General features: G+C 44.6%; 1 protein-coding gene across 3 annotated transcripts in view; it reads left to right on the top strand.

The window, feature by feature from the left end:
* Positions 1 to 12232: 12232 nt before the first annotated feature.
* Positions 12233 to 22285, top strand: part of USP46 (ubiquitin specific peptidase 46) — a 66210-nt gene continuing 56157 nt past the window's right edge. For 2 of the 3 annotated variants that reach the window (XM_058547050.1, XM_058547048.1), the window contains exon 1: positions 12233 to 12372. In XM_058547050.1, the coding sequence (XP_058403033.1) occupies positions 12337 to 12372 (36 nt within the window). In that variant the 5' untranslated portion in view covers positions 12233 to 12336. Of the gene's footprint in view, positions 12373 to 14548; positions 15224 to 22285 lie in introns of those variants that run through there. The other variant, XM_058547049.1, reaches the window with a different exon arrangement.

The following is a 22285-nucleotide window of genomic DNA, read 5'->3' as shown; positions in this document are numbered from 1 at the left end:
CAGTAAATCCTATACAACGTGGTTCTACATGGCAGTGAACTAATCTCTCCTGTGGATTCCCATGGACCAGTGTTGTTTACATCCACAGCCTCAGATCCTGCACAGCTGCTGTCCACTGGGCTCCAGAGACTCCCACTGCATGATTTGTGTGATCTCATCAGGTAACACAGTTCCTTATCCATTAGGACATGGAGTGCCATTCATATTTGAAGTATTAATTAGCACTGTTCTCATACATGCTATTTTTGAATTGCTCATCTCCTCTAGGGAACCCACTTTCAATATTTTATTAAAGTCCCCTAATGCTTGACATTTTAAGCAAAACATTTGTTTAGTTCATTTTCCATAAAAGTGATGATCCATTTTTGTAATTTCATTTGCTTTTATTTATTGAATTTTAAGTAGCATTGTTGAATGCACTGACTCACAGGGAAAAACTACAGATGCTTAAAAGAAGAGCCAAACTTGCAGATCTTGTCAACTGAATTTTTTGCAGATTAGAGAAAGCTGAACTACCTCTCTCAGCATTTTTCTGCCCATGTACTTGGGAAGAGAGAATGCGAATCAGGTTCCTGGGGCATAAAGGAAGTCCCAGATCTCTCTGGATGAATGCAGCCCCCCATTGTATGCCAGTGAAGCTCTGTGTGATGCCAATATCCAGCTCATAGAAAGGGCATGGCAAATGACGGGGTTGGGCAGTCCAGCAGGGCCCTGCAGGGGACCAAAATTATATGCAGCCTGTGCTGGGATTCTTCAAGTTGCTGCCAGTGCCCTAGCATTGTTGCCTCCAGGCAGAAACCTGGCCTTGAGATGACTCACTTAGGACAGGGGTCGTAAACTCAAATGCCTATGGGGGCCAGAAAGGCAGCATAAAAGAGGGAAGAGGCCTGGAGAGGAGACTGGGGAATTAGGGAGACATGTCCCCACTGAAGGAGGCCACTCCATTCAGCTTCTCCTGGCTGTTACCAGGAACGTGGACCCTGAATGGCTAGAGCTTTTGGCGTATCAAGAGAAGCCGATAATATGAATTTTTATGTGAACTCACTAGATTTCAGATGTTGGCATTAATTCAAATGGATTTTAAACACAGTGATGGTTAAACTAAATATGTCTACAGGCCACCGTTTTGGGGCTTTTGATTTAGGGGATATAGTACCTCAAATTAATACCACATGAAACAGAAGAGAACTTATATTTCCCAGATCAAGATGAGTGAAAGAGTCTATAGCTGGTTTGCTGATGCTGTTAGCAGAGACTCAAACCAGAAACCTTATAGGGATAAATTAGCTATATTCTGGTCAGTGGCCAGAGGCTAGACGCTTGCAGTTGTATGCCATTTGTCACCTAGAAGCTCTGGATGAATGTATATGGATCAGTGCAGAGCCATAACTCAAAGTTCACGCTCTATTGATTGTGGGCCAGTGGTGACATCGTCCTACAAGAAAGCTATCACATTACAGGGCTAGCCCCTCCCGCCCCGCCAACTGCCACACACACACACACACACACACACACACACACACTGGAGTCCTCAGAGGAAAACAGAACTGAGTATTTACTCGGATTGCTTTATAAAACTCTAAGCCTTAACTTGCTGGAAAAGAAGGTAGTGAGAATTTAGACAGAAGGCTTTTGTCTTTCTGAAGAGTGATAGAGAGATAGCATGTTCTGTTGGATTGGATTTCAGTGCCGAGTTGTCTTCTCATTAGTTAGAGAGAGAAAGCACGGCTATATAATTACAACATATGGACACGGTGATCTTTCATGGTTAACTAAGTGCACTTACAAAATTAATCTGAACTTTGGGAAATTAAATTGAGTTTAAAGAGAAATTTTAGACTTGAGAAAGTATGTTGAATAAAATTCCGGGCATCCTTTAAAAGGCTAAGGATGTATGGACTAGAATTATAGTTCTGGCTGTGTCTGCAACTGGTATGGGTCTTAATCATTTAACCTCTATTGGCTCCAAGTTGGTTGAATTAGATGAATCTAACTGTAATATTCAATTATTCTACAGCTTACATTTCATTTTTTAAAAGCTAGTTGTTTTTCTGTTATTGCCTATAGTCATTGACTATTCATTTATCTTGTTTTGTTTCGAGGAGATATTAGATGAATCCTTCTGCTTGCTAGATTGTTCAGATGCACCTGTTACATGTCTATGTTATTGTTTTCATATTAGTTGGGACATAGACTGATCATCGAGATGGGCCTAAAAGGAAATAGGATGATGTGGACTCATTACTAAAAATATTTTAATGAGCATTATGAAATCATATGGTTCTCTCTGTCCTGCTATAAAAGGAAACATAATTAGTTGTTTATTAAAATACAGTACTTTAATACCACAACAAAATACAACCATATATACATATACACTCAACTATATATATATATATATATATATATACACTCACCAAAATGGCTCAAGTTAAAAAGCCTGATAATACTAAGTATGAGGAGATGGGGAGGATGTGGAGCAACTAGTGGGAGTGTAAGTTAGTATGGTCACTTTAAAAACCTGTTTGGCATTATCTCCCCAAGTTGAACATATGCATACCCTACCACCCAGCAACTTACGCCTAAGCACATACCCAGCAGAAATGTGTGCACATGTACACCAAAGGACACATACAAGAATGTTCATAGAAGCATTTTTGGTAATAGCCTTAAGCTAGAAACAACCCAAATATCTGTCAACATTGAATTTGTAAACAGATTGTGACATCTTCATACAGTGGACATACTATACAGCAATGAAAACCAATGAACTACAGTTTTTCTGAGCAACATGGCTGAATCTCATAAACATAATATTGAGCAAAAGAAGCCAGGCAAAAAAGAGTCCCACACTGCATGATTTTGTTTATATAAACACACACAAACAAAAAACCCAGGCAAAACTAAAGCTAAGTGTTAGAAGTCTGGATAGGGGTTACCCTTGAGGAAGAGAGGTCATTGATTGAGAGGAGCACGGGGGAGGGCTTCAGGGATGCTAGTAACGTTCTCTCCTTCACCTGGGTGATGGTTGCACAGGTGTGTCTGCTTTGTGACAATTCACTTAAGATTTATGCACTTTTCTGAATGTATGTTTTAATTAAAAATACTAAAAACAGAAAAAAATTGGTGCTTTGTGCTTAGTCATAACAACAATAGCTCTTAAAAATGTTGTAATAACCTACAGGAATCACTAACAGCTGTTGCTGAAACTCATTATTTTATAACACCGACTTTGACCAAATGGCTCATAATTACCAACTTCCTTCCTAAAAAGATAAGTAAGCTATCTTGAATTGCCATTTTTATTTAAAAATAAAAGTCCAGACAGCAATGAGTATAATGTGCCTAAAATGGAAACATCTACAGTATCATTGTTACAAAGGCTCCAATTGAACCAGAATGCTATCAAGAACAGCAGAAACCATTTGTAATAATTTGAATCAATCAGTACTCTTGAAACTTTTGAATCCATTTACCTAGTTCATGTAGATCCTGAAAGACTTATTGAATGAATATAGCATTCTAAGCCAGTCAGTTCCTCAAGCCTACCTCTTTTTGGCCACTGGTGACAGTAAGTGATGACTAGTGTGTGTGTAGTGTTTTACAAGGTACAGAACATCACAGCCACCACTAGGAGGAGGATGCTTACATGGCCCTGTCAGTAACACCCTTAATCTGGTCATCTAACTCTATTTTCCAAGAAGAAATGGACGAGTGGAACCCCAGCCCCTGACTGAGGACAAAGCTGTACAGAGAGAGTTCAGGGCAGTCTTACCTTGTGTTCGATGGATCACATGGTTGTCAGCTTTCTAGAAGGGCAGGACCAAAGAGGAGCATTGAAGGTGCTGCCCTCTGCGGGAAATCTCATTCCAAGGTGCCACTTGTGAATCCTTGCCCTCCCACCAGGTGGCGGTGGTGGTGGGGTTGTTAAAGCTATGGAAGTGATCACACATGGGCTGGGAGGACACGAGGGTACAATCTGCTGAAAAGACTAATTTTTCCTTTTTTGTAAATAGTGTTTATGGACATGGAAGGAATGTAAATGCCCCCAAAGAAAGCCTGTTGTTCTAAATCTGATCAGGCCGTAGAACAACTCTTCACCCTACCCTAGAGAGTCTATACTTGGAGTTCTTCCAATCTTATCCTCTTTCATCACTTACTTTCAATCATCCCCCCATTCAACAAATATTTATGAGCACCTACTATGTGTCTTACTATTCTGAGGGATATGCCAGTGAACAAAACAGTCAAAATCCCTTGGGAGTGATGGGGCTTACAGTGCTGCCTACTTCAGAGAAGATGGAGGCTTCTTCAACCTAACGGATGGACTTTCTCCTTTCCAAAGCTCCTGGGCCCCCTCTACCCTTCTAATAACAAACCCCCTCAAGCCTCACTGCCAGGTTCACTGGCCCCTCAATCTTTTGATGACAAACATACTCAGGGTCTCCCCACACTAATAATCATGGTAAAGGGGACAAATAAAATGATCAAACCCTTCCATTGATTCCCTTGCCTCCCTAAGGCTGCTGTCTGAGCTCTCTCCTTATTTTATGACCAAATCTCTCTAAAAAATCTCATTTCTAGAGAAGCTCACTCGCTTCAACTTCCTTACCATGCACTTACCATCTAAAACCCACCCTCCCCATACCCACGAGGATGGTCAGTTCTATATAATTCAGATCAGAACTTGGAGGAAAGAGAAAACCACCAGGAAAGCGGGATGGTGAGTAAAATAATTCTGGATCAAATGAGCCAAGTGTGCCAGGTAAATAATTACCTGCTAAGTATCTGAGAGCCGCCTGTGTGTCCACCTAGCATCATGCCAGGCATTTTAGGTTTCTAAAGAAATATGAAAAGTGACCTTTGATAAAAACTTACCAGGAAAGATGAGACTGAGAAGACTTCCTCTGGAAGTGATGAAACTGAGTTTTGAGGAATGAGTGGACTTGAAACAGAAGGAATAATCATCGGCTGAGGGTGAGGGGAGTCGTGAGCCTGCAGGCCTGGAGGCATTAAGTGAGAGTGATGTATTTGTTTGGTTTAAAAGTTGGAAGAGGCCTGGTGGCATACTGGTTGAGTTCATGTGCTCCGCTTTGGCGGCCCGGGGTTTGCAGGTTCGGATCCCAGGCACGGATCTGTGCATTGCTTATCAAGCCATGCTGTGGCAGGCGTCCCACATATATAGAGGAAGATGGGCACGGATGTTAGCCTAGGGCCAATCTTCCTCAGCAAAAAGAGGAGGGTTAGCAACAGATGTTAGCTCAGAGCTAATCTTCCTCACACACACAAAAAAAGATTTGACATAATTCTTAAGGCCAGCCCGGTAGCATAGCAGTTAAGTTCACATGCTCTGCTTTGGTGGCCCAGGGTTCACAGGTTCAGATCCCGGGTGTGGACCAATGCACCGCTTGTCAAGCCATGCTGTGGCGGCGTCCCATATAAAGTAGAGGAAAATGGGCATGGATGTTAGCCCATGGCCAATCTTCCTCAGCAAAAAGAGGAGGATTGGTAACGGATGTTAGTTCACGGCTAATCTTCCTCACACACACACACACACACACACAAAAAGTTGGAAGAGCTGAGCCAGATAACGGAGGTCCTTGCAAACCAGGCAGAGAGCCACTCACTGAAAGAATTTTTGAGCTCTTCAATTGTCTACTACCCTCTGTCTCCTTCCCTTAAAAGCCAAATATCTTTAGTCTGTCTTCTCACCTCCCTTTCACTTATCCACGCATTCCAATATCTATTCTATCCTAACCATTCCATGCAAATTCCCCTTGACAGAATTCAAAGGACTCTTGAGTAAGAGGCTCTGGTGAGATAATGCTTGCATGAATCTGGCAAATTATGTAAACTCTCTGAGCCTCAGTTTTCTCTTCTCTAAGATGGAGATTTATAATATTGCCTTCCTCATAGGGTTGTCAGAAGAATTAAATGCATCTTAAAGTCTTGGTCAAGAATTAAACATTTGTTACTATTATCTTCTTGATCTCAGCTGTATTTGATACATTTGACTACGCCCTCCATCTTGAAATACTCTTGGGCCTTTGTGATATTGTATGTTTATTTGCTTTTCTTCTACCACTTGAGAAGCTCTGTATTAGTTTTCTTGGGCTCCTCTCTCTCCACCTGATCCTTGCGTGGTGGCGCTCTTCATGACTATCCCCTTGTCTATTCTCACTCTATACACTCTCCCTAGGCAATTTCATCCATGACTGCATGTCCTCCGTTATCTTCCATATATTAATTACTCTTAGATTTATCTCCAGGCCAGACAGTTCCTCTGAGCCCCAGACTTGTACTTGATATAACTATTCAGGTGTTTCGTGGTTATCTCAAACTCAACACCTCTGAAACCAAACTCACTTCTTCCTAGCCTGAACCTTTTCCTTCAACATTCCCTGTCATAAAAGTGACATTCCTTTTCATTCTAGTCAGAAACTTGGGACTCATTTTTGACTCATCCTTGTTTCTCATCTCAATCAATCACAAAATTCAGCTGACTACCTTCAAAAAATGTCTTCAATCTGTCCACTTCTCTCTTTTTCCATTGCTACTCCTCACCTAAACCTAGGCTACCGACAACTCCGAGACTCTCTCACCGCAGATACCTAGCTGGCCTCACCTACAGCACTTCTGCTCTTTCCCCATAGGGAAGCCAGCTAGAGTAATCTCTTCTTTCAGTTAATCAAACTGTTTTGATTATCAAAGCAAATAAGAATCTAATCATGTCCCAACCTAGCTTAAAAATACTTCAGTAGCAGTTCAAATGGCACTTCAAAATAAGACAATTGTTCCAAAGGCTCGGAGAATCTTAACCACCCATAAACACACTCATGATCTTAGATGGAGTTTCCTGGTGTAGGAATTCTAATCTGATGCTCACTCCGAAGTTAGCCTATCCTTGTTTTATACCAATTGCATGCAAAAAGTAGCAAAGACATTCATAAACAACGCCAGTGAACACTGCATTAGAAATTGAGCAGTGCAAGTGGTGTGATGGTCTTTTTTCGTCCTAGGACCACTCGTGCCTCCCACAGTGTCTGGCACAAAGTATGTCTTTAATAAATATTCGATACATGATGAAAAAGGAAAAAGGCTGTCATAAAGTTCCTCACAAAACTGAAATAATACAATCCACAGAAACTAGTTTGGTTTCAAACTCAAGTCTAGGGCCAGCAAAATGTTTTCCCCCAGACAGCCAAACATTTACTAGCATTTGCATATCAAATGAGCTGCAATAACCTATTTGGCAATGAGGAAAATAGGAAAGGAATGAATGTGCCGGGCACAGTGCCTGAGACCGGATGAGATTTTTAAAAATGCACAAGACAAGGTTCCATCCCTCCAGGAGCTTCCAGGCCCCTTGGAGAGAGGCAATTGTCCAAATATTTAATATTTGATTTCTTGGCTCCTCCTATGGACAAGGCACTGTCTTTCTTTCTTTAAGTGTAAAATGGTGAGCAAAAACAGACCTGTCTCTTCATGTCTGATGAGGGTTGGGAAACGCTCATTAATCAAATAATCACATGCACAATAATAATAGCAGCAATCACTTATACAGTGGTTAGTATGTGTCAGACATATTTTTAGTACTTCACATAATAGAACGCAATCACTCTCTGAGGGATACTCTTATTATCACCCTTTTATAGATACAGAAAGTGCAGCATAGAGAGGTTAAGAACCTTGCCTAAGGTCACATAGCTAGTCCAGGCAGTCTGGATCCAGGGTTCATTTTTTTTTTTTTTTTGGTGAGGAAGATCAGCCCTGAGCTAACATCCATGCTAATCCTCCTCTTTTTGCTGAGGAAGATTGGCTCTGAGCTAACATCTATTGCCAATCCTCCTCCTTTTTTTTTTCCCCCCAAAGCCCCAGTAGATAGTTGTATGTGATAGCCGCACATCCTTCTAGTTGCTGTATGTGGGACGCGGCCTCAGCATGGCCCGAGAAGCGGTGCGTAGGTGCGCGGCCAGGATCCGAACCCGGGCCGCCAGCAGCGGAGCGCGCACACTTAACCGCTAAGCCACGGGGTCAGCCCCAGGGTTCATTTTTTAACCACTCACTCTACTGCCTCCATGCTGTGTGCTGTATGGCATAAACATATTTACAAATATAAGGTCCATGATGGGAAGATGGATGGTGCTAGAAGAACATGTAACAAGGGCATCTCATCTCGTCTCGGGTCATCTGAAGGCTGCAGGGTGTTAACTAAGCAAAGAAGGGAAGCAGGAGGGGGACAGACACAAAACTGGTAACAATAGAAGGGAGAGCATGAAACCACCTGGATATGGAAGTTCATTGATGGTAGTGGTGGTCGGGGAGCAATCTGGGAAGGCCTCATGGAGGAGGCAGACCTCGAAAGATCAGTTTAGTGAGTAGAGAGGAGAGGAAAAGGAAACATGAATTCAGAATGAACCTAATGAATTTTGGGGACAGGGAGACACTGGTTATTAGGATTCTTTCAGTTGTGAGTAGCAGACACACAATTTGAACTGGCCAAAGAAAACAAAGACTTCACTGACTCGAGCTGCTGAAAAACAAGTGGTTAAACGATGTTAGGATCTCTCTTCCATTCCTCAGCTCCATTTTTCTATGTTGGCTTCATTCTCAGGCAGTGGAAAGATGTCAGCTCTAGATTTTACCCTATCAGCTCAGCAAACTCAGGAAGGGGAGTACAGTAGTCCCTTCCTTATTAGCAGTGAATACATTCCAATACCCCCAGCGGACACCTGAAATATTCCGAAGGGGGACAGTACCAAAGTTCATATATACTATGTTTTTTCCTATACACACAAACCTATGATGAAGTTTAATTTATAAATTAGGCCCAGTAAGAGATTAACAATGACAACTTCTCTTTGGCATATCCAAATTGCCAGCATCACTATTCTTGCGCTTTGGGGCCATTATTAAGTAAAATAAGGGTTACTTGAACACAAGCACTGTGATACCTCAACAGTCGATCTCATAACCAACATGGCTACTCTGTGACTAAAGGGTGGGTAGCGTATACAGCAGTGGATACCCTGGACAAAAGGATGACTCATGTCCCAGGTGGCATGGAGTGGGACAGCACAAGATTTCATCACACTACTGAGAAGGCGTGCAATTTAAAACTTCTGAGTTGTTTATTTCTGGAATTTCCATTTAATATTTTCAGACTGCGGTTGACAGCAGATAACTGAAAGCTCAGAAAGTGGAAGCCGGGGGCAAGGGGGAAATAAGAGGGGACTACTGTGCTTCTTTCCTCAAAGACCTAGGGCTAACTCTCACTGGCTTAGCTTATATTACATCCTCCTTGCTGAACCAATCACTGTGGCTGGTGCTCTCATTGGCCAGCCTGGATTATGTACCTTCTGCTCAGCCAGGGGCTGGGGTCAGCCACACCTGAACATCAGGTTCTGAGAATGGGAGAGCGAAAGCCCCCCAAAGTAGAATCTGGGAGCTGTTATAGGAAGAAGGGGAATGTATGCTGGGCAGGCAAAAACAGACAGTGCCACCACAAGCGGTTGGCTGGGGCATGGCCCCTCCGCCTTTATGCAGTCTCATTTAGAAGGTCTGGGAGGGGACCTGAGAGTCTGTACTTCTAACAGGCTCCCAGGTGACGCCAATGCTGCTGGTTCATGGACCGCACTTTGTGCAGCAAGGGGCACACTACCTGGAGTGATGGCTTTCCTCAAAGTCATTTAAGCTGTTTAGTGCCAGCCTATATCCCACCCTTCCATTTGCCTACTTTTCCCAGTTCTAACTCTATACCTTTCCACTAGCCTGCTCCTATATGTGAAACACTTTTCCTCACAGTTCTCTCATTAGCTTGTCGACATTTTCATGATTTTACCTCTTATCACTTCCAAATGTTTCCTCATTGAGTGAAGCTGCGGTTACGATTATTCTTCTTCAATTGATGCCTTTGCCAATTTAGACCTGTGAATACCAACCTTGTGATAGTGTAAAAATGTACTTAATTATTCACGAGCCTGACAAGATCTGCTGTGTTCAATTGATTTGTTGTGCGTGTAACTCACTGCCTGAGTTTCAATCTGGATGTCTGTCTGTATTGAACACTTCAATTTTAGGCTGCAGGCTGTTAAAACGCACGCAAAAGATCCTTTTAACTTGCAGATATAGCACTCGGTAATCAGATGATCTTCAGTTTTCATTATACCAATGATGTTTTCAATCTGGTGGACTTTGCAATCCATTGTGCCAATGTTGGCAGAAATACTGAGCTCTGTTATGGTATAAAACTTCCACATCATTTAAGGCTTTGGATTAACGTCTTTATAATGTCTGTGAAATTGAGTCCCAAGGCCTGAGTTTTGGCCTTGAGGTTGCTTCTGAACTTGTTTTGTGACTTTCCTTAGGTCTTTCAACCCTTTTAGGCCTCAGCTGCCCAACTGGCCACAGTTTGGGTGTTTTGCTGTCTTCTCCCCCTCTCCCAGGGTGCTCAGCCAGGTTAGCACACCAGCTTCACCTGCAGCATTTGGATAACACAATTGGAGTAGGATACTTGATCCTCTAAGCCTTATTTTACTGATCCGCAAAAAGTGATGATAATAGCATCTACCACCTGATAGTTATGGTGGTGACTGAAGATCATGAATGTTAGGAACATTATGACTGACAATCGGGAGAAAGCGAAGTTAGCTATCATCGTCATCAGGCTCTGTTGGGAAATAACGTGCTGGCAGAATGACTTAACATAAGCAGGAATTTACTCCTTAAATCCACTGAAATATGCAGAGCCAACAGGACCCCACAAACCTTTAGTCAGTTGGTCTTTCATTTCCACTCAGGTCCCAGGGATATTAGCAACCAACCGTTCTCAAATCTCACCTGCACAACCCTACATAGATAACGAAGGAGCCGAAGCGTGGTATTTTCCCAGTATGTCACCCTTGGTTGGATAAAAGCTATCTTCAATTATATTGATTTCTCTTCTAATTCAATTTGTCATCAAATATATTGGTTTAAGAATTATCACGCCTTTCACTTGTACTTTTCTGTTGAAAGCACTGAATTGCGACCTTGTATGTAAATTGTTTCACACATTCGGAAATGGGCTTCTCCACTTTACACAAACCTATCTGCTAAATGGTGTAGATTCGCGCTCTGAGCCAGAAGCCACCACATTTTATGCAGGAAATGTATGTAAGCCGATTCAGCATCCTTCTCAAAACCTAAAGAGGCTGGGTGCCCCTGAAAGGGGTATGTTTTTCTTAAAGACGCGGAAAAGTTTGGTTCTCGTTCTTTCCCGGTTCAAATTGCTCCTTGGACAGTCCCTAGTCCTTGCTCAGAACCGAGAGTTCTCCTTTGTACCTGCTAATGTCACAAACTGCCTGAGCGCGCCGCTCCTGGCCTCCGCCCAGCCCCAGATTCCTCTCCTCTCCCGGCGCCCTTCCCCAGGCAGCCGGCCCGCGGCTGGCGAGGGCTTCCTGACAGTCCCCTGTCCTGACCTCGTGTACTTCTTGGGTCCCCGCCGGTGCCAGCTGGCTGGAACCCCAGGGAAACCCTCAAAGCTGGACGTAGTAGCCCCTACCCCTTGCCTTCTCCACTCGCCAAAAATAAAAACCCGGGGCTGTGGGGGCACAGGCGGCAGGAAGGAAGAAAAAGTGAAGACAGAAAACGGCCCCGTGTCCCTGCCGGCCCTCTCCAGGGCGTCCGTGCCCGGGCCCGGCGCCCGCCTCCCCAGCCCGCGGTCCTCCGCAGCTCGGCGCCCCACGCCGGGCGCTGTTCCTGGCTCCCCGGAGGCGCCACGGGCCCCGAGGAGGGCCGGGGAGGCCGCCGCCGCGTCGGGGTCTGCGCGGGGAGCCGCGCGCTGCGCCTCCCGCAGCCGCGCGAGCGAGGGCCTGGCCCCGCATTCCAGCCCCAATAGAGTGAGGCAGGAAAGAAAACGGAAAAGCAAAAGGCCGGGTCAGCGGCCGGGCAGGCGGGCGGGCGAAGCAGAGTGGAGGGGCCACCGGGCCGGAGCGGGGGCCGAGGCGGGGCGCGCGGCGGGAGCGCTCGGGGCGCGGGGCGCGGGCTGCACGCAGCGCGCTCGGGCCTCCCCTCCTCCCCGCGCCGCCGGCCGCGGCCCAGGCTCCCTCGCTCCGCCACTCCCCGCCCTCCGCTCTCCCTCCCGCCCTCCCCGCCTTCCCCGCCCTCCCCGCCTCCTCCTCCTCCTCCTCCTCCCTCCCGGCCTCCCTCTCCCGGCCAAACTGAAAGCCGGACCCCAGGCCGCCTCGCCGCCGCCGCCTCCCCGCCGCCCGGCCTCCCTGCGAGCGCTCCACCATGGACAGTCCTGTTTTCACCTTATAAAGATGGCGGTGTGGGATCGCTGCAACCTTTAGACTAATGACTGTCCGAAACATCGCCTCCATCTGTAATATGGTGAGTGGCCGCCGCCGCCGCCTCAGGGGTCGCGGCGAGGCAAAGAAAGGGAAACCCGAGCGGCACACACGCCCGGCGGCGGGGCGGGGGCGAGGGGGGGGCGGGGGCCGCGCCTTGCGGCCAGAAGTTCCCGGCCCCCGGGCTGGGCGGGCCGGCCGCAGCCCCCGGAGCGGCCGGGGGAGGGGCCCCGAGCCCCCCGCCCCCTCTCAGCCCCGGGACCTGGGAGCCCGCCCGCCCGCGGGTCCCCGGGCCGCGCCGCTGTGCTCCGCCCTCGGGTTGCGGTGGAAGCGTGTTGGGGCCGAACCCGGACGTCCCGGGGGAGGGGGTTGGGAGATAAGCTGGAATGGGGAGCACCCATCCTGTGCTTGCGGGAGATAAAGCCCTGCTGGACGGTCTGACCGCCCTCATCTCGTTTTGAGTTCATTCCTTAAACTGTATTTAAAATTCACTATGCAAGGGCAATGGGTGTATCTGGAGAAATCTGAAATGAACTAAAGCTGTAAAAAAGTGCAAAATTGTGGTTAGAGAAGTGAACTTCTACCAGGTTTGGGAAAGCACTGGAATTTGTTTTCGATGCCTCAGTTTCCCTATCTGTGAAAGAGGGACAAGGTTGTATGGCAGTAACATTTGGAGGCCCAAAGGGTAGGCTGGCTGTGGGCGTGGAGGAGGTCTCCAGGGTTATCCTGCCTGATCCATTGTAGACCGAGCAGAGGCTGGTGGGCGTGGACGCAGCAAGGGGACATCACTGGACTCTGATAGGGACTGGGTCCATGACGTGGTGGTCACTTTAATTTGGGTTTCTCCCATTGCTTTCCCTTCCTTTTCAGTTTCTGCAGGAACAGCCTCCAGCCCTTGAGTCCCTGGGGTGCACCTTGCTGGCACCCCCACCTATCAGAGCCTCAGGGAGCACAGCTTGCCTCCTGGAGTAAGGCATTGCCCTCGTGTGCAGAGTGAGAGATTGTGTGCTTTGCCTTAGCTCCAGGGTGCCCCCCCACCACAGCTCCCCTCCCCCCAGCTGGAGCACGTGCTCTTTTAATGCCAGTTGGGGGGAAACCTCCCTTGAAGCTAATAATACAGGCTCCTAAAGGGAATTCGAGGAGGCCTGATGGAGAAGCCTGCGGGTAAGGTGATCTTCTGGCTGCCCTTCCCCCATCACACAGCTTTTTAAATCTTCTGTTCCACATTCTGTTGCAGGATTAACACATGGCAAAGGAGCATTAAGGAGCCATGTGTTAGCTCAGGGGTGGAATTGAGACCCACTGGTGCTGGCTTCAGTTTTCAGCACTGCGAGATGTGGCCACTGCCCTGGCCAGCAGGGCAAATGCGGGGGCATCCCAGGGTAGTGATAGCTGCAAACGTGTTGGCGCAGGACCAGTTAGAGGTGGTGGGTGGCTCCTGGAGCATTTCCATTTCCTCTCTTTTCCTCCCTTCTTCACGCAGAGAGAGTCTCCTCCTTCCTGTCTGGTGGCATTAATGTTGCTTGGTGCAGTGAAAAGGGGATGCCTTTCCTCTCAGTTTCTCTCTCTGCTGTGACCAGCTGCTGAGGGGAGCTGTGAAACCGGAGCAGCTCTAATTCTCTTTTGTGCCTGCTGGGGTGGCCTCAGGCTTACAGGGCAGTGAAGCACGGTTCCAGCCCTTGGTGTTCCTGTCCTGCTTGTGTGTGGTGACACCTCTCTGGATTGAAGCAGGCTGGAAACCTGAGAGCTACCATGTCCCAAGAGGAAGCCAGCCTCCAGCTTTTTTTTTTTTTTCTTTGCCCTCAGTGCAGCTGGGGCTTCTTGGCATACCTGGCCAGGATGTCACAACCTGTTTCCAATACAACTCAGCCCGGGAGGCAGGCTGGAGGGAGCACGTGAGAGGAGCAGGCCAGTACTGTGTCTGGAGAGTTGACACCTCATATGGAGTCCCTAAAAAGGTACCAAATTTAGGATCATCACCCAGGTGAGGTGAGGAACTAGTCATTCGTAAGTGGAGAGTTTTACGTTCCTATTTGGACACTGTGTCTTGAGCAAGTTGTGAAGAGTTTGGGCTCTAATGTCAGACTTCCTGGATTCAAGTCCTGGTTCTGGCATATACTAGCTTTTTTTTTTTTTTTAAAGTATATTTTATTTATTTATTTATTTTTTTGGTGAGGAAGATTAGCCCTGAACTAACATCTATTGTCAATCCAACTCTTTTTGCTGAGGAAGGTTGGCCCTGGGCTAACATCCATGCCCATCCTCCTCTACTTTATATGTAGGACGCCTGCCACAGCATGGCTTAAGAAGCGGTGAGTAGGTCCGCACCTGGGATCTGAACCTGCGAACCCAGGGCCTCTAAAGCGGAGCATGTGAACTTAACCACTACACCACCAGGCCGGCCCCCTATACTAGCTTTTTGTCCTTGAACAGGTTTCTCTTTGTCTTGCTTTACTTATCTGTAAAAAGGGGATGATAATGATTCCTACCTGATAGGACTGTTGTCTTAAGTGAGTTACTGAGCCTAGCACATAGCAAGTATTCAGTGAGTGTCAGCTATCATTATCATCTTTCTCATTATTATGTCACCTTCAGTTGTTTAAAGGACAGTGGAGATTATGCCTTCTTGGACCTGATGGAAATAGCCACTGATATAAACAACCCACATGTTCATTCATGCAAACCAAGCTGAATGGCAGTACACAAAGGCTGGGGTGGGAATTCTTAACCCCGCCCCTTATAAAAGACTGCTCAGGTCACCCTGTCCCTCCCAGTCTCACTTCCCACGTGAAAAGACTTGGTGATGAGGAGACTGCTGTCTTTTCACCTGATCAGGTGTAAATTTTCATTGGACCTCTCTTTAGATTCTTCACTCGATGATGAATTGTTTCCAGGTAGGTCTTCTGTGGGTCTCCCTTGCTGTTTAGCATCTCTCTGGGGCCCTTATTGATCCTTTCCACTCCTAACTCCATTTGATGCCAGCTGATTTGAGGAGTTGTAAGAGCAAGTGGCAATTGCGCTTTTTTAAGGTCATTTGGCGTATTTTAAACAGGCTGATGTGTGTCCAGAAAGCGTGTTAAAAGATATCCTTCTTCTAGGTAAGACTTGAACAAACCAACACCTAGCATTGAAAAGTGGATTTGTTTCTTCCACCAGACAAGAAAGGACCCAGCAGAGCAGAAACAAAACTTGTAGCAAATCCTTCATGTGATTGAGAAATAAACACCTTTTTCCCTCACATTTCTTGTCCCAGTTTTAGATATAGAGGGTCTTGGAAAATATTCACATCCCTCCACTTGTCCCCTTCCCCACTGAAGTTTTATTGTCCATTGGAAGTTTAATGCTAGTTCCCATTTGTTTTCATTTTACTTTCATGTAAATTCTTGCCATGGTGATTCTTGATCAGCTCGTTCAGGGCGTGTCAGCTTAGCCACACAGCGTGTCTGGTTCAGAGATAGTAAAGCTTGTTTGGCTGGTGTGTTGTAATTTTTTAAATGCACTAGCTGCTGCCAAGCATGAGGAAATGCCCCTTGTTGATAATCTTCTGATTTTTGTCCAGACCAATGGATTAAACTTCCTACATATTTTTATGGCCCTGCAAATGGAAGGTTTTATTTTTTTTTTTTTTGGTAAGTTTTCTGTTTGAGGAGCTTGAGGAATTTTCTGAAGAGGAAGCATTTGTTAGGAGAAACCAAGTGTGCCCTCTAGAAGTGTGACTTGTAGTGATGCAAATTAGTCTAAATCATCTAATCTTAATTTCATTTGTTAACAGTGCTTTAAGATGTAGCATAGAGGAAATGCTGTGTGTCAAGTAGATTACTTTTTAGTTCCCATAAATGGCCATCTGCTGAGGACCTGCCATGTTAATGTTGGTACATTCTATGTACAGGTGCTTAATAAATGAATGAGGGAGTTCCTATCCCCAGGTAGCTCAGTGGTTTCTTGTCTTGTGGGCATAACATTGGTAGAGATGAAACAGTTTCAGTACAGTGTGCTGTCCACACAGATGAAGGTTGAACTCAATTGCAGAAGCAGTACAGAGGAAAGATGGATGAACACAGCAGGACATTTCTTGAGTATAATTTGTATTTGACCAAAGGTTGACTATTTTTTATTTTATATGAGAATATGATTATAGTCAATGTAACTTAGAACTGGAATCTGTACCATTGGGTGTCTCTCCAGTTAAGCATGAGTCTAATAGAGGCTTTTTGATAAATTGTTGTATTTCTTGGGACCTTAGTTTTTCTTGACTGGTAAAACTGATGTATGTTTTTTTGGTCGTCACAAGCTTCTTAGTGAGTAGTATTTCTTAGAGTCTTTATAAAAATCTACATTTCTTAATTGGGTAGCAAGGATTTGAGTACCTAATTATCTCATTTCACACTGTGTCGAACTTACATTTTAGCATCCACTGAACAATCCCAGCGTATTACTGGACAGCATTGTGAGTGCTAGATTTGAATCCTTTTAAATAAATGAAGTCACCTTGATAGGAAGGGAAGAAAAGTTAGTAAACATTTGAAACAAAGCTAGAGGATTTTCATACGGATCATCTTATCTTGGTAAATCAATTACTTACCTGAGGCAAGTATTTGGAGAATAGTTGGAAGATTTTTTTAAGAATTATTTAAAAATATGGGCCGGCCCTGTGGCGTAGCGGTTAAGTGCAGGTGCTTGGCTGCTGGCGGCCCGGATTCAGATCCTAGGCGCGCACGATGCACCACTTGTCAGGCCATGCTGTCGCAGTGTCCCATATAAAGTGGAGGAAGATGGGCACGGATGTTAGCTCAGGGCCAGTCTTCCTCAGCAAAAAAAGAGGAGGATTAGCATGGATGTTAGCTCAGGGCTGATCTTCCTCACAAAAAAAAAAAATTTTTTTAAATATATAAATCTCATAATTTGGGAAAAGAGATAACTTGCTTCTCCTCTATCATGTTACTCCTGCTTCCCACTAATCAAAGATAATTGAAGACTGCACGTTTAGTGTATCAGCTAGGAGAGGTTAAAGTCACATGTGAGGGTCTGCCCCAATTGTTGTCAGATTTCAGAAATTGCAGCCTGAGGTGGGGTGAGTTAATGTTTAAAGAAAAATTCTGTTCTTTTGGCCTGTCAGGTCTAATATGTAGGCATTTGTGTTAGGTCAGGACCTGACAATTAGGTCTCTAGATTCTTCTCTGTTTTTCTTGGAATCCTAGGGGAAAACAAAGTTGAATGCCAAAATGTAGTTAGAATTAAAGGTTGTAATACCATTTTCTGGATATCAACTTTGTGTGTTCCAGTTCACCCATACAATAAAACCTATTTATTTTTCGCTAATGTGGAATTTTGGTATGTTTGGCTTGTAATTGAAAGCAATTCTCAGTTTTGATTCTCTTAGCAATTAAGAGAAATTTCTCTGGTTCACATGTCTCTTTTTTCCCCCAGCCTAATCTGCCTAGTTAATTTGAATGAGTTGAGGTTTTACAATGGTGTTGAATTGTGTGGTATCATCAGAAAGATATCTCTTGGCAGTTTTATCTCTAGCTTACCCATGGAGCCAGCCCAAAGCAAACTGAGTGGAAGAGTTGTAAAAGATGGTGTCTTTTAGTCTACTCTTCTGGCTTAAATATTTTAATGCAACTTCTTATAATAAACCTGAGGTTGTGGTGAAACCAAATGCTAGTCTAAGGGTTTGAAAGGCCTTGCTGATCTTTTAAGAGAAAAGGCTACCCAAAAATGAACCAGTGAAAACTGTCTTGAGACAAATCGCTTCTGGTTCACCAACCAACCCTGGCACTAAAGGCTTTTTGGAATGTTTCAGTTCCGAGATTGTTGCTTAGAATTTTGGGGGTGTTATAAGTCCTCTACATGGAATTTTACCACAGTTCTGAGAATGATTATTTACTATAGGGAGTTTTAAGAGCGTGGGTGTGGGAAACCCTGTTGGTTCAGGAAGCTTCACTTTTCCACTCGTAGGTCCAGCCTTCCTCTTGCCCCTCTGATACATTGCCAGGTTGCTCTCCAAAGCAGTTGTGCCCGTGTGCATTCCAGCCAGCAGTGTTCGGGAGTTCCAGTTGCGCCACATGCTCTGAATTGTGTGGTATCACACAAAACATCAAAGACTTGATGTTTTACCAGTCAGATGGGCGTGAAGTGGTATCTTCGTGGTTTAAAATTTGCACTTTCCTGTTTACTAGTGAGACTGAACATCTTGTCACGTGTTTATTGTGCTGGGTTGTTTTTTATCCAGGGGCTCTGGAGCCGTTTTCCAGGGCTTGAAAGTCAGGATTGCAGTAGTTTTGTCTGGAAATACAGAAAAAGATGGTGATGAAGGGGAAAATCAGGGAGACCAAAGAAAAAGTCAAGAAAGATGGGGATGGAACGAAAGATATAGGTTGAGGAAATGCTAAGGTGAAACAAGTGAAGACTTGGGGCGAAAGTAGTATTCTGGAATCGGGAAGGTATCTTGAGTGTTGGGAGTAAATTCGGGATACATTACTGTGCTAGCCAGGCCTCAGTTCAAGCTGCATTGTTCAAGCTTTGTGTAATTGAACTTGACTTTGGTGAAAATCGTGTCTGGGGCCTCTTCCGGTGAGAACAGCAGCAAGGCTGGACTTGTGGAGTTTTCCTGTTTACCCAGTTGCCTTTTGAAGTTCTTATAGAAAGGCAATGTGAAATTATGTTCTTCTTCCTAAAATACATTTCTTTGTCCTCGGGTTAGATGCTGTGTGCAGGAAACCAGTTTTTATCCGGATCTGCTTGAATGTACTTGTAGAATTTCTATCTCAAATGTTTAGAAAACATTCCCAGCACTTTAATTTTCAGAGTATGACAAATGTCACCTTATTGAACACGGACATGTATGATTTTAAAAATATGATTAACAATAACTTTAAAAGTATGTTATACTTTAGTGGTTCTTCAGTGTACCAAAGAATTGTGCCCACATGTGCATTCTCTTATTAAAAATTCAGACTCGAGGGTTCTGCCCCCAGAGATTTTGATTAAATAGGTTTAAAGTGGGGCCCTGGAATTTGCATTTTAATAAGTATTCCCTCATCCTTCCTACTCATTCCTCATTCTGTTACAGGTGACCTGTGGACCACACTTTGAGAAATATTGCTTTCCTTGGGTAATATCCTTGGCCTCCTAAAAAATATTGCTTATAGAAACTATCGGCTACATGAAAGTTTTTAAAAATCTGTGTAAAATTATTTAACGTAGTAATTTAACTTCAAGAGCTATAGATCATTGCCATTCTGTAGATGTATTTCTTGGTATCAAATAGCTAGGTTTTTATTACTTTATGCTCCTAGAACAGGGATTGCCAACCCTGGCTATATATCACATCACCTGTGAAGCTTTTAAAAGAAATTTAAAAATAATTAAATCACAAAACATTAATATCCAGAAAAGTATGGAAAGAAGAATGTAATTTAATATATGCTATATACCCAAATTCTTACCCTTCAGATTTAACAGATATTAAAATTTAGTCATATTTGGTTAAGATCTTTTTTTAGACATACTACCTTAAAAAAACCGCTAACCACCGCTCTCTCTCTCTTCTCCCCGCCTCCTATAACTAACCATTTTCCTGAAATTGGTATGGTGTTTACCATGCATGTTTATGAATCCATAAGCAGTATATCAATGTTTGTGTGTGTGTACAAGTATGTAGCCTTTTGCAACTCTTTTTTTACTCAACAATTGTGTTTGAAACATGTTGACACATAGAGATCTAGGTGATTCATTCTAACTGCTCTTGAACAGTATTCTTTGAGTTAACCGTGGTCTGCTTATTCATTCCCTTATTTAGGGACAGTTGGATAGTTTCCAACTGGGAAATTGTGTTGCAGTGAATGCTGTTGTTCCTGTCGTCTTTGCGCATGTGCCTCTGTTTCTCCAGGAGATAGTCCTGGAGCCGGAAGTGCTGATCTTAAGGTGTGCCCATCTGCAGCTTTACTAGGTACTGTCAAATTGCTCTCTGAAGTGGTTGCATGAATTGGAGCTTTTTTGATTTGGAGCTTCTAGGGCCCCAGTTGCAGAGTTTCTGACCGTACCAGGAGGTAGTTTAGGTCTGGGGTGGGTTTTAGGCACCTGCAATTTTGTTTTTTTAGTCCTGTGGCTGATTCTGATGAGCGTCCAAGATTGAGGAACCACTGTGTTAGCCTGGCAGCTTGGTGAGGGCAGATGCTATATTTTTCTCTTTCATTGTTGATTTCCCAGCACTCAGCACAGTGCCTGGCACACATGTGGTGGATGCTCAGTAAATAATTATGGGATACGTGAATGAAGAGATGTAGCTTGGTAGAGTGGAAGAATTGCCTTGCAGGAAGGCAGTGCTCCTCACATTTTCATGTCCACAGGAATCACCTGGGGATCTTGTTAAAATGCAGATTCTGATTTAGTAGGTCTGGAGTGGGCCCGAGGTTTTGTATTTCTAGCAACCTCTTTGGTGACCAGATGCTCCTGGTTTGGGGAACACACTTAGAGGAGCAAGGCCCTAGGGAAAAAAGGAAAATAATTTCTTTCTTTCATACAGCCCTAAAGCAGAGGAGTTTGGGGTTTGGAGTCCTGCTTGGTAAATCTCAGAGCCTGGTTCCCCTCATCTCTTTACAACACAAAAAGGCAGACCGTGAAATACCTTCCTCACAGCTTTTTTGGGAGAATCAAAGGAGATCCTGCCTACGGGAAGCATTTTGTGAGCTGTGATGCCCTCGCGCATGTTACTTTTCATAGTTATTCTCACACTTTTGGCAAATTAATATGTTCCTTCATTTGGCTCAAAGCACAGAGCTGTTGGTATTGCAAGATCCAGTGGAATTCTGCTTTCATTTTGACCTGCTGGCTGCATTTCGTGGGCATTTTGGGAGGAGTAGGATTGGGGAAGGAGGTTGGGCAAGAGGAGAGGCAAAATTCACCACACGGTGTGGTTCTGACTGCAGGTGCTGGGGAAGTGGGGGTCCTCTCTCTCTGTTTCTGTCGTGTGGGGAGGAACAGGGGAGAGAGAGGCCCACAGCTCTCTCCCAAACAGCTCTGCACTAGAGCTGGTGACAGGGTAGTAGGGAGACTCTCTAATTTATTTCCCGAGTCAGACACTTCTTAAAGTGGGAGGGGGGTGCTCAAAATAATTATTCGGTATTAATCTATCTATTAGAGGTGTAATTGGAGCTATTCAGGGTAAAGTAGGCTTGTGGTCAACTGAAAGTTAAGCCAGTGCAGGACGCAGCCATTTAAATGCACGGTTTCAGGATGTTTTAGTAACTGGGGTTCTGCCTCATGCATCTGAGAGAGGCCGTGTGGTATAGAGGGAGGAATGCAGATAAAAATAAAATAAGTAAAAATAAAGTGACATTCAGAACTAGTGTATATTGTATGCTGGGGGTGGTACCTATTATTCCTAAGCTTTTCTTCCTCTAGAGAAAAACCATGGAATGGATCCAGATCCTTAGAGCAGTGATTCTCAGTCAGTTTGTCATCCTTCATGGTTTTCATAATATCTTGAACCACCTAAACTTATGTATTTAGTGTTTTTTTTAAGATCTGTTCACCTTCTTTTAATTTGGCCTCATTCTGTGCTAAGACATCCATGAAGTAATGGGTTTGATGAGCTAGTTATATGCTTTTCTTTGTTGTTAGTGCTGTTGAGTGGAGTCGGACTCCTAGTGACCTGGTGTACAGCAGAGTGGAACCCTGCCCGGTCTTTTTGCGCCATCCTCTCTCCTTCTGGTGCCATATCAGACAATGCTCTGCTGCTATTCACAGAGTTTTCATGGCCAATTTTTTTGGAGGTGGGTGGCCAGGTCTTTCTTCCTTCCTAGTCTGTCTAGTCTGGAAACTCTGCTGAAACCTGTCCACCATGGGTGACCCTGCTGGTGTTTGAAATACTGGTGGCATAGCTTTCAGCATCATAGCAACACACAGCTGCCACAGTATGACAACCGACAGATGGGTGGTGTGGTTCCCTGACC

Source organism: Diceros bicornis, chromosome 8 (genome assembly GCF_020826845.1).
Source record: "Diceros bicornis minor isolate mBicDic1 chromosome 8, mDicBic1.mat.cur, whole genome shotgun sequence".
Taxonomy (NCBI): Eukaryota; Metazoa; Chordata; class Mammalia; order Perissodactyla; family Rhinocerotidae; genus Diceros; species Diceros bicornis.
This window is presented reverse-complemented; position numbering and strand designations above follow the sequence as displayed.